Source organism: Pan paniscus, chromosome 10 (genome assembly GCF_029289425.2).
Source record: "Pan paniscus chromosome 10, NHGRI_mPanPan1-v2.0_pri, whole genome shotgun sequence".
In the NCBI taxonomy this organism is placed as follows: domain Eukaryota; kingdom Metazoa; phylum Chordata; class Mammalia; order Primates; family Hominidae; genus Pan; species Pan paniscus.
In genome coordinates this window covers 97,445,953-97,458,031 of record NC_073259.2, presented here as the reverse complement: position 1 = coordinate 97,458,031, position 12,079 = coordinate 97,445,953, and the positions used below count along the sequence as shown (strand labels likewise).

At 37.1% G+C, this 12,079-nt stretch overlaps 2 protein-coding genes across 22 annotated transcripts in view; one reads left to right on the top strand and one right to left on the bottom strand.

The window, feature by feature from the left end:
* LOC112441402 (uncharacterized) overlaps nt 1-12,079 on the bottom strand; it is a 133,250-nt gene that overhangs the window by 54,966 nt on the left and 66,205 nt on the right. For 10 of the 12 annotated variants that reach the window (XR_008620451.2, XR_008620450.2, XR_008620452.2 and 7 more), the window contains one exon: nt 6,871-6,950. Coding sequence is in view for 1 of the 12 variants with exons in the window: in XM_034936317.2 (XP_034792208.1) it covers nt 6,916-6,950 (35 nt within the window). In the remaining 11 variants the exon portion in view is untranslated. Of the gene's footprint in view, nt 1-6,504; nt 6,951-12,079 lie in introns of those variants that run through there. The other 2 variants (XR_010108856.1, XM_034936317.2) reach the window with 1 other exon arrangement.
* Nucleotides 1-12,079, top strand: part of POC1B (POC1 centriolar protein B) — a 125,016-nt gene that overhangs the window by 94,804 nt on the left and 18,133 nt on the right. For 4 of the 10 annotated variants that reach the window (XM_003823410.5, XM_008977062.5, XM_063593185.1 and 1 more), the window contains 2 exons: nt 6,277-6,495; nt 10,394-11,923. The exons of 1 other annotated variant lie outside the window; for it this stretch is intronic. In XM_003823410.5, the coding sequence (XP_003823458.1) occupies nt 6,277-6,495; nt 10,394-10,498 (324 nt within the window). In that variant the 3' untranslated portion in view covers nt 10,499-11,923. Of the gene's footprint in view, nt 1-6,276; nt 6,496-10,393; nt 11,924-12,079 lie in introns of those variants that run through there. 5 more of the 10 variants (XR_010108854.1, XR_004665769.3, XR_010108855.1 and 2 more) reach the window with 3 other exon arrangements.

The following is a 12,079-nucleotide window of genomic DNA, read 5'->3' as shown; positions in this document are numbered from 1 at the left end:
CATTATCTTAGATCTTATGTAGAGATTATTGAAGTTTCCAATCCCTACTCTAAATTTTATCATTGAAAATAAATGATATAGTCTTTCTTTGAAAAATATTTGCTTTTATTTTTGTCCAAGGCAAAAGGCTTTTTTTGTTGTTATTCTAGTCTATTTCAGGCAGACGTTTTATACATACGTGTGCATGTGCGTGTGCGTGTGTGTGTGTGTGTGTAGTGATTTAAAAATCTCAGAACATCAGGAATAAAAAGGGCTTTAAAAGGCATTCAATTGAATTTCCTGATTTGATGTTTGTATATCTTTCACAATATCTCTGACAAATGACCTTCCCAAGTCTATTTTAGAACCTTCAATAATGGGAAACACTTTGGCTTAGATATTTTCTGCCTTTTATCTGTTTTGTTCTCTACTTACAGAATTAAACCAAGAGTAGAAATGTTAGTTGTAAACCAAAACTAACTTATTTTAACCAACTGATTGAATGTATATCTAAAGTTCAAGTCACTGATTATCTTTACATGTGAAATGCCTACTTTTGCACTCACATTTGTTAGAAAAATCCATCTGTTATTCAGCCAGAAGCTATCAAGTATGCCTTTAGGGTATAAAAATCTACCAGTGATTTGCAGTTAGATAATATATGCTTACATTGCTTCCTCACTGTACCTCTGAGAAGGCATTTAAGATTGTAATTTTTAATAGAAAATGGCATTAGTTTAACTTTGGGGGGTAATATTTCTCTTCAAATACTATCAAATTGCTAATATTTAATTTTTTGTGATTGGCTCAGCTGATGCAGGACAGTCCATTAAATTCAGTTCAACCAATTGGAGCTTTGTCTGTGTCTCATATGCTATGCCAAGCACCTGAGATGATAAAGTTACTGACCCCACATGAGGGGTTCATAATCTAATGGGGAATACGGATATGTAAACACAAATATAATAAGGAGTGAGAAATCCTCTACTGATGGCACGAAGTCTTGTGGGAGTGAAATGGCACTAGTGATTAATTCTGACTTGCCAGCCCAGAGGGTGGGTGGTGGAAAGGGTGGTAGTAGAAGGAGAGAAGAGGAAAGGAGGAAGGGGAGTAAATATAATGTATGAACTTTCGCATGTAGTTGAGCACCACAGTATCTTGAATATTCCTTTGTTAATTATGTAAATAATAATAGTTTAGATGTGTGGACCATGGTTATGTTGTTGAATGGTTAATTTTCTAATAAAAATGTGTTTGGCAATGCCAAAATTTTCAGTTTTCATTGATGCATTAAAATAATTCATCCTCAAAAATAAGTGACAAATGAAGATGTATGCATTAGAATTAACCATGGTATTTAAAGAACCTTTTAAGAGTCATTTGTCCCCAGGATGTGATATGTTTTATATTCAGTTCTCAGGACTTTCATAGTTCTTTGCATCAGTCAGATCTGTATCTTTTACTCCATTTCATTTGTTCAGGTGAAAAGTGAGTCCTTTTGACCTATATAGATAAGGATTTCTCAGCTCTTAGATTCATTCTTTGCCCTTGGTGAGGCTGCATTTCCCATCTTCAAGATGGCAACCATGGGGTTATCCAAAGAAGAACTTAAGAGTAGTGATTGCCCTGCCATCCTTTTTGATAAAGTACTTCCCCAGAGTATTGTAAGCTCCATGAAGGAAGATACCATGTCTGACTTGTTCTTTGCTATAGCTCTAATGCCTACCATAGGAGGTCCTCATTTGTAGGATCAATCAATGATTGTATTACTATTGCTTCACTGTATCACAATAGAAGTGTTAGCAATAGAAGTAAGAGGTGGGAAATGAGAACATGATATAATTTCTTCTTTTTATGAACTACCAAAGCATTTGTTTTTTCTGCAGCCTTGCAATCATGTGTTTGCTTATGTTCTGTCTGCTTGTTTATTTCCTGCTCATTCAGCAGTGCCAGAGATGAGCCAGGCATTGTGGGGGATTTGGGCCCTGCCTGGTCTGAATTCTCTCATCACAACAGAGAATCCTTGAGAGCGGGCATCATACCATACGTACATTTATCATTGTATGATAGTATGTATAGATAGATGCTCAGTAAGTATTTACTCAAAACTGAATATTAGCACCTTTGAAATAGGAGAGTATCTCAATGTGCTGAGAGAAGCAGGTACTACAGACTCACTTGCTGGACTTCTATCAGCCAGGAATCTTAAACACCATGTTTTTGCCTTTGTACCTTTTTAAAAAATACTTATGAATGGAATGTATTGAACCTCCCCCACGCTGTGCATCTCACTTTTCTCCTGTACAAACAGGATGTAAAGACAGGGTTAGTTGGTAGAAAGCTATCTGCTAATACCTAGGTTTCAATACCTTTGAGAGACAAAGAGAGATGTCAGTTGGCTAATGTTGTAGGATGGAGAGCTGGCACCCTTTTTTCTCTCTGCCCATATGCTTTTCCCTTTTTTCTTTCATTTCCATATGTCATATGATAATAATATATTTTTTGCTTGTGCCAAACAAGAAAACCTATTGGAGCTCTTTTATTGCTTAGATTGTCTATGGTCTTAAATCATCTTTGCCAATTTTCCTATTGTCCTTTCTATACTAACGACCTTGACTGCAAACCTCCAGAGTTCAATGAATGATTGGGGCCTTTTTCCAAGAAGGACTGAAGCTGTTATTACAATATGATTAATAATATTTGTGGCCATGTATGTACATACTTAGATATGTTGTGATCCATATTTTTTCAAAAAAACTGTCTTGGTTATAGATAATTTGGTTTCCATCTGTGAGAGCAATAATAAAATCTGTATACAGCCGGGCGCAGTGGCTCACTCCTGTAATCCCAGCACTTTGGGAGGCCGAGGCGGGCAGATCACGAGGTCAGGAGATCGAGACCATCCTGGCTAACATGGTGAAACCCCGTCTCTACTGAAAATACAAAAAAGTAGCTGGAGGTGGTGGTGGGCACCTGTAGTCCCAGCTACTCGGGAGGCTGAGGCAGGAGAATGGTGTGAACCCGGGAAGCAGAGCTTGCAGTGAGCTGAGATTGCGCCACTGCACTCCAGCCTGGACGACAGAACGAGACTCCATCTCAAAAAAAAAAAAAAAAATCTGTATACAAGTGGTTAACATTTTCAAAAATATTCAAGCTTCTGCTAAGTACTAGAAATGATCCAAGGGATACAGTGATGAGAAGAGTAAACATAGTAGTCTAGTGAGGGAGACAGACAATAGACAAGCAGCAAATACATAAATACAAATTCTGGTCAGTTACAGAGGAAAGCATCAGGATGCCATGCTGGAGAATGAAAGGTCCAGCTTCAGTAGGGTAGTCAGGGCAGGGACTACATTTCTGAAGATGGGACAGTTAAGCTGAAATTTGGAGGTCAAGAAGGATGCAGTCATGCTAGGATGGCAGAGAAAGCCATTGCAGGCAGAGCAGAAGCAATGTTTTTTGTTTGTTTGTTTGTTTTTTAAAGCCTGTTCTTTGAGCAGGAACTATTTGTTTGGGGGTGAGGATGGTTGTGGAGCATGGACATCCATATTTTGTTCCCAGTGAATGAGGTCTAGGATCAGGAATGTAGACTATGATCATGAGTCAAGATTTCTTAGAGAATCCTTTGTATTTCCATACTCACCTCTACAGTGCTCCCATTTTAGTCCTTGCTATCAGCTCAGTAGCTGCAGACCCATGTAGATAAGTGCTGTATGTTGTCTTCCTAGTTCCTTTAGCTCAGAGCATGAATAGGTGGTTGGTCCATAGATGCTTCTAAGTATGACTGAGTAGCATTAAAAATCCTTTATGTTAACTTGATCTTTCAGAATCTGTGATTGTTAGGAGCCTTTCTTCTGGACGTTTTCAGTACAGTTTTAGCTTTTCTCTGTCATAAGGAGTTGCGTAACTCGAAGTGATACTAATAGGATCGTTTTGAGGATGTGGTTTTGTTTTGTTTTGTTTTGTTTTTAAGAGACAGAGTTTCTCACTCTGTAGCCCAGGCTGGAGTGCAGTGGTGCCATCATAGCTCACTGCAGCCTCAAACTCTTGGGCTCAAGCCATTCCCCAGCCTCAGCCTCCTGAGTAGCTAGAACTACAGGCACACACTAGCATGCCTAAGTTTTTTATTTTTTTATTTTTTGTAGAGATGGGGTCTCCTTATGTTGCCCAGGCTGATCTCAAACTCTTGGCCTCAAGCAATCCTCCCGTTTTCGTCTCTTAACACTTTGGGATTACAGGCGTGAACCACTATGCCCCGCCCTTTATGATCCATTTTGAGTTAATTTTGTAGATGGTGTGAGGTAGAGACCCGAATTCATTGTTTTGAATGTGGATATTGGGTTTTCCCCACGCCATTTGTTAAAAAGATAATTCTTTCCTGATTAAATTGTCTTGGCAACCTTGTCAAAAATCAACTGACCATAAATGGAAGAGTTTATTTCTGCACTCTCAGTTTTGTTTCTTTGATTTATATGTCTATTCTTATGTCAGTGCCACACTGTCTTAATTACTATAGTTTTACAATAAGTTTTGAAATTTGGAAGTATGAGTCCTTCACATTTTTTTCATCAATATTATTTTAGCTGTTATGGGTTTCTTGCATTTCCATATGAGTTTTAGGATCAGCTTATCAACCTCTGCAAAAAAGACAAATGGGATTTTGATAGGGTTTGCACTGAATCTGCATATCAATGTGGGGAGTATTGCCATCTTAATAATATTAAGGTTTTTGATTCATAAATTTGGGATATGGGATGTTTATTTGTTTAGATCTTATATTTCTTTCAATGATGGTTTGTATAATAGTTTCCAGTACACAAGTCTTACGTTTCTTTTTTTTTTTTTTTTTTTTGAAACATGGCCTTGGTCTGTCACCCAGGCTGGAGTAAAGTGGCGTGATCTTGGCTCACTGCAACGTCTGTCTCCCAGGTTCAAGTGATTCTTTTGCCTCAGCCTCCCAAGTAGCTGGGATTACAGGCATGTACCACCACACCCGGCTAATTTTTGTATTTTTAGTAGAGACTTTCACCATGTTGGCCAGGCTGGTCTCAAACTCCTGGCCTCAGGTGATCCGCCCACCTTGGCCTCCCAAAGTGCTGGGATTACAGGCTTGAGCCACCACACCCAGCCTTACATTTCTTTTGTTAACTTTTTTCATAAATATTTTTTATGCTATTCCATTGTAAATGGAATTATTTTCTTAATTTTATTTTTGGATTGTTCATTGCCATATGGAGGACATTCTGTTTTTCTCTTGTGGTAACATATACATAATGTAAAATTTATCATTTTAACCATTCTTAAGTATACAATTCACTGGCATTAAGTATATTCACAGTATTCAGTGTTTTATAACCATCATCACTATCTATTTCCAGAATTTTTTCATCATTCCAAGTAGAAACTCTGTACTCCTTGAGCAATAACTCCCCATTACCCCTACCTCCAGCCCCTGGTAACCTCTACTGTACTTTTTGTCTCTAGGAATTTACCTATTCTAGGCACCTCATATAAGTGCAGTCACATAGTCTTTGTCCTTTTGTGTCTGGCTCATTTTACTTAGCATGTTTTCAAGATGTATCCATGTTATAACATGTATCAGAATTCCATTCCTTTTTTATGGCTGAATTATATTTCATTGTATGTTTATACCACATTTTGTGTATACGTTCATCTATCGTTGCTTCTAGCTTTTGACTATTGTGAATAATGTTGCTATGAACATTGCTGTACAAGTATCCAGTTGAGTCTCTGCTTTCAGAGTTCTCCTGGATGTATACGTAGGAGTAGAATTGCTGGATCATGTGGTAATTTTATGTTTAATTTTGGGGGTAACTAACAGCCAAACTATTTTCCAAAGCAGCTGAACCATTTTACATTCCTACTAGCAATGGACAAGTGTTTCAGTTTCTCCACATTCTCACCAACACTTGTTATTTTTCATTTTTTTGATAATGGTCACCCTAATAGATGAGAATATTGTTTTTAAATTAAGAATTAAACTGCATCTAACAATCTTTTTAATGGTAGATCCCTCAGATCAGTGTATGGAAAGTGTGTTTCATTGAAAAGAAAGTCAAGGAAATTGTCTCTATTCACTGTTAGCTTTGTTTCCTTATTATAAGAATTATAATAATTCTTTATTTAATTATAGTAATTTCCATAACTTATTATAGTTGGGGATAAATCTTCAATGTAAGCCTGGGCTTTTTAGAAGAGGAATATTTTAAACTTTTATATATATCATTTTAAAGTTTGGAAAATATAACTCTTCCTACATTTTCTGTGACATTAAAGACAACAGAAACCAGTGGTAGGACTCTGCCAGACAAGGGTGAAGAGGCCTGTGGATATTTCTTGAACCCTTCCTTAATGTCACCAGAATGTTCGCCAACAACCACGAAAAAGAAAACAGAAGACATGAGTGACCTCCCCTGTGAAAGTCAAAGGAGCATACCTCTCGCTGTGACTGATGCTTTAGAGCATATTATGGAACAACTCAATGTTTTGACACAGGTGGGCATGACACAGGTTGCATGAGTTGCACTTGGGGGTAAAATACACAAAACAATTCTGGATACAGCAAGTTGCAGAACTAGCAGAGCAGGGGAGATTTCTCTGAACTAGCAAAGCAAACTCAAGGTGGCAATGCCCTAAACAAGATCTTGTGGAGATAAGCTCAGAGCCTATGCATTTGTGTGCGCACGTGCACACACACACACACTCACACAGCTTAAGCCATTTGTAAGAAAATATTTAGAGCCATAAGAAAAATGTATTGGGAGTAACCATTTCTGGTTAGTATGAAATATTGCTAATGTTTATAGTTTTTTACTTTGAAAATGTTCTCACTGTCCAGTATTTAATTTCTCTTATCCCAAAGCCTCTTACCTTGATGCAGTGATCTTCCAGGCATGATGGTTTTGCATTCCCATGTTAGAATATTATCCACTTTTTTGAGGCCAGTTTACCTTTGCAAAGAAAAATACAATGCATCTTAAATAATATACCAAAATTCTTGGTTACAAAGTATAGACATAATTTAAGGGAAGTGGTATGTTGAAATGCATATACCAAAGGTTTCTCTTCCAACTCTGTTGATTCATTGTTCCCTTTGAATAAATCTTCTCTTCTTCCTCTTTGATGTGTAGAATGAGAATACTAGATACTAATATTTGTCAGAGTGGACAGTAGCAAGTTATATAAAAAGATGGTAAAATATGAACTACAGAGATGTCAATTGCTTGTCCAGAAAAATATTTCAAATAGAAATAGCTTTTGCATAGAAATCACCCAACTGGTTCTCAACCCTGACTGTACATTATAATCATTAGAGCAGCTAAAAAATGTACATATACCTGGTTTTCACCTCCAGAGAGTCCATTTCCATTGGTCTGGGATAAGCCCCTAGCATCAGTCTTTTAAGAACCCCCATATGATTCTGTTTTGCAGCCAGTGTTGAAAACCACTAATTTAAGTGAATATTTTTATCCTGTAGTTATCACCTCAGGGCCTTTGGAGGCATCTGACAGATTGTGAGAAAGAGCCATGTGAGAACTTGGAGTCATCATATGATTTGCTCAATGAAAATCATATTAAAAATAACTCACTTTCATTTTGTAATATTGTACTAGACGTGACTTTCTCTGTATTTATCAGACATCTCTTTTCCTTAAAGGCCATTGCCCTCTTCCCTTCATGTCAAATTTAGTTGTAGTTGGTTTGTTTCCCATATTGCCATAACTTCCTCACCTCAACTGTTACCTTTCAACATTGAGTTCTCATTAGGGTCCCTCCCAAGTGAATCTTTCCATTCCCTGTTCTTTCAGTTTCATGACCTATTTCTCCTCCTTTTTACCAGATTCAAAGCTAAATAAATCACTTTAAGCTGTACTGAATTTCTCTATGATTTTTAATTTTTAGGGGATGGATTCATTTTACATATTAAAAAGGTTAGAAGCAGGCACAACACACTTGCAAAAGGGGAGCAGTGAATCTGTGGGCAAGCAGCAAGTAAAATAAATGTGTTCTGATTTACTTTAATTACAGATGACTTAACATCACCTAACTAAGTTGGACGGTGTTTATCGTTACTGAACTATAATTAGAAATAAATTTGAATGAAATTATGTTTTAGATGGTAGACAGATGGAGTTAACTAGTGTTAAAGTTGTTAATAATAAATGTATAAATAACTTTTAGCATTTGGAACTGTGATAATGTATAAAAGTGTCTGAAGGGCTGGGCACAATGGCTCACACCTATAATCCCAGCACTTTGGGCAGCCGAGGCAGAAGGATTGCTTGAGCCCAGGAGTTCAAGACCAACCTGGGCAATATAGTGAGACCCCATTTCTTCTTTTATTCTTTATTATATAGAGACAGTGTCTCGCTATGTTGCCTAGGCTCGTCTCAAACTCCTGGGCTCAAGTGATTTGCCCAGCTCGGCCTCCCAAAGTGCTAAGACCTCATTTCTACAACAACAACAACAGCAACAACAAGTTAATTAGCCGAGCAGGGTGGCACGCACCTATGGTCACAGCTACCCAGGAGACCGAGGTGGGAAGATCACTTGAGCCCACGAGGCAGAGGTTGCAGGGAGCTAAGATCAAGCCATTACACTCCAGCCTGGGTGACAGACTAAGACCCTGTCTCAAAAAAAAGTGTGTAATAAAATGCTTGGCACATAGTAGGCACTCAGTAAATGGTAGACTGTATTAATAGCATCACCATTATTTTTCATTAGTAATGATCTATAGATAATATAAAATATGAAGCCAAAAGCTATTAAATAATATCTTTAAAAATTGGTTGCATTCAAAAGATGATAGGGATTCAATTTTTTATCTTAAAACTGGTTGACTAAAATACCAAGCAAGTGTCATGCCTTTCCTGTATGAACTCTACCATTAGGTAACCAAATAGTAGATGAGGAAAATGTCTCTTACTTATTAGTTATCCCAACTAACAGAATGTTTTAATAATAGAATTAGAATATCATCATTTGCAATCTCCAGGAATTAATAGATATAGACATTGAGTCACTATGACATTCATGAGAAATGACCAAACATTATTAATCTGCCTTCTAATCAGAGAATAGGCCACCACCTGTAGTCTTTCCAAGGCATCTAACCTGATCAAGCCTTTGGATCCAACAGCCAACTTAGAGAATATACAGAAGATGGAAGAACAGGCTGAGCTGCACCCTGAGTGTGCAGTTTCTGAGCTTGACAGATGGCCTGAGCTTATCAACAGAGAAATTGTAAAGAAAAGAGAGGGAGAGGGTGGGTACCTGTAGATTAAGAGAGACTTTAAGTGACACATTAATTCTTGGCATGCGAAAGCAAACTTTAGTGTCTAGGGATGTACATCTGAGAAATAAAACCATAAAGAAACACAAGAAAGCAATCATTGTAAAGGTCAGGATAGTGGCTGTTACAGAGGGCGGGCAAGGAAGTCATGTGGTAGGCACGTGGAAGGCTCCTCTGGGGTGGCTGGCAGAGTCTAGTTCTTGCTATGGGTGATGGTTTTGAGGATGTATTTCTTATAAGAATCCATTAAATAACACATGTACCTTGTGTGGGTTCCTGAATAATCTATGTTTCATTTTATAATAAGTTTTTTTTAAAAAAAAGATACAAAAGAATGAAGGCAGAGTAGCCAGTATCACAAAAATTAGATATCCCAAGTTTAACATATGTATAAAACATGTTAACATTTAATATATATATGTATATGTGTTTGTATATGTATTCTGGATGTGTTCTAACTCCTTCAGCTAATAAGTGAGTACAGGATTATTCAAACCGTGTGTGTCCAACACTAGCGTAAGCATTTTACATGCATTGTTTTATTCAATCCTCCTAACAACTCCACGAGGTAATAGCATCTTCTGTGTGAGGGAACTGGAGGCGATTGTTAGGATATTTTCAAAGCAATCTAGCCATCCATCTGCAGTGCTATAGGTACGGTTTGCCATGGATTGGATTGTGACAGAATGAGTAGTGATGACATTTCAGTGGCATCTGGCTGGCATGTGGAATTTCGCACCCCCTCCCCTTCTCCACTAAGTGTGTAGCTTATGGCACAACTTAGAACGCTGTGTGGCCTCTTCCCTGGTTTTGGTGCTTTAGAAGATCAGGCATAAGAGGTCTGATCTTTCACTGCTTTTTTTCTCAAACACATCAGTTTGGGTTTTTTCTTTTTCTTTTCTTTTCTCCAACTGCTTGATAATGCCTTGCCCTATGGTTGGGCCCAGAAGCACAGAAAGTTCTGGGGCTCATTTTTGAGCCAACTTCTTGGTAGAAGGGTGGGCATCCCAGTTCTTAAAAGGATTTCCTATGCAGAGATTGTCATTGTCATCCTCACCACCAGAGGACCAGGCATTGATTATTTTATCCTCCTTTTTGCAGACTGTTTCAATCTTGGAGCAGCGACTGACTTTGACAGAGGATAAGCTGAAAGACTGCCTTGAAAATCAGCAAAAGCTTTTCAGTGCTGTCCAACAGAAAAGCTGAATAAAAAATTCATTTTCATTTGTTGGGCAGAGGCCCAATAAATGAACAAATGTACATACACTCAGGAAGGTAGTACAAGATACTCCATACAACACAACCATGTGCTATTTATCATGGCATTTCTTAAAAGGGTGAGCAACAGAACAAAAGGCAGAAAAGGCATATCTAAGGACTAATTTAAACACACATATCAATGTGAAGGACTAATTTAAATTACTATCATTTATGATTGCAGTAATAAAGTGATAAGCATTCAAGCAACTCTGTATTTTCCCCATATTATTTTAAATGTCCATTTTCATTTATAGGCCAAATCCTGCCAGGAAAGTAACCAGATCTCTGGATTTCACTGTTAAGTCATTTCAGATTGACCATATTCAGACAGTCATGGGGTGAAATAATTCACTTACCTCCAAAATAGCATCCTATATGCCAATAATGAGTTATTGATCTGACTAGTTGTATGTCTTTCTGTTCAAAATAGAAATTATCCTTTCTTACTAATGCCTTGAAAGAATGAACAAATAAAAATTCCCAGACCACAGAATTTCCACAGCAAGAATACACTTATTTTAATTAACAATAGCACAGATATAGCATAGGGCAGTGGGTTTTTTAGTTAATTTATGGCGTACATTGTTTATCCATTGGCCAACCTGAAGGAAATGAAACTCACCTATCTTTCTATCACAGATGAATGTGCTAGATGAATGATTTGGGTTGTATCTGATCATGGTTCACAAAAATTATGTTAGTGTGTTTTCAGTATGCTAAAAAGTCAGAGTGATACAAAAGTGATATTTAAAAATATACACACATGCTTCAGAAATATTGTTGCTTAGGGTGATTTGGGCAGCTAAATAGTAAGTACTTTTTAAAATTTTTGCATCATCATCTTCCTATTTAATGAATTGTGATTTAAAACAAAATGAAAATAAGCCAGGTATTCTAAAAGATCCTGGATACAAATTAAGAATTTTGCTTTATTTTAAACCAAATTGAGATTAAATTGAAGAAAAGCAAGCAAATTAATTTCAGCTTGATTATCAACCTGTGTCAAGAACAAAAATGGAAGGAGGTGTCCACATTTATGGTGTGTATAGGTAACATGGGGAAAATGCTATTCTGTGTTTTGGAAAAGAAGAAATAGTGCCGTCCTATTTATTTCTATATTTAGAAATTTTTCTCAAAGAAATTTTAATTGTATCTATGAGGTGGGTTTCTAAGTATCTTATTGTGTGTTATAAGTGCCTTTTAATATCATACTAAGTGTGAGCTTCTGGACATTTTCAAGAGCTTACAAAAACTAAGTGGCATTGTATTTTTATAACCCTATTGAGAAGACTAAGTAAGAAATGAAATGTCCTATCAATTTTATTTTGTCATGCTTCAAACAATAAAGACATTTTTGCTTTAAAAGAAAAAGTTGTTCCTTTTCTTTTTAAATGATTAAAATCCGGAAGTACTAAACATCTTATCATCCAGCTCACTCAGTCTTTAATGTGTGTGCGAATCTTCTGGAGAGCTTGTCAAAACAGTTTCCTGGGCCCTATCTCCAGAGCTGACTCCATGGGTCAGGTG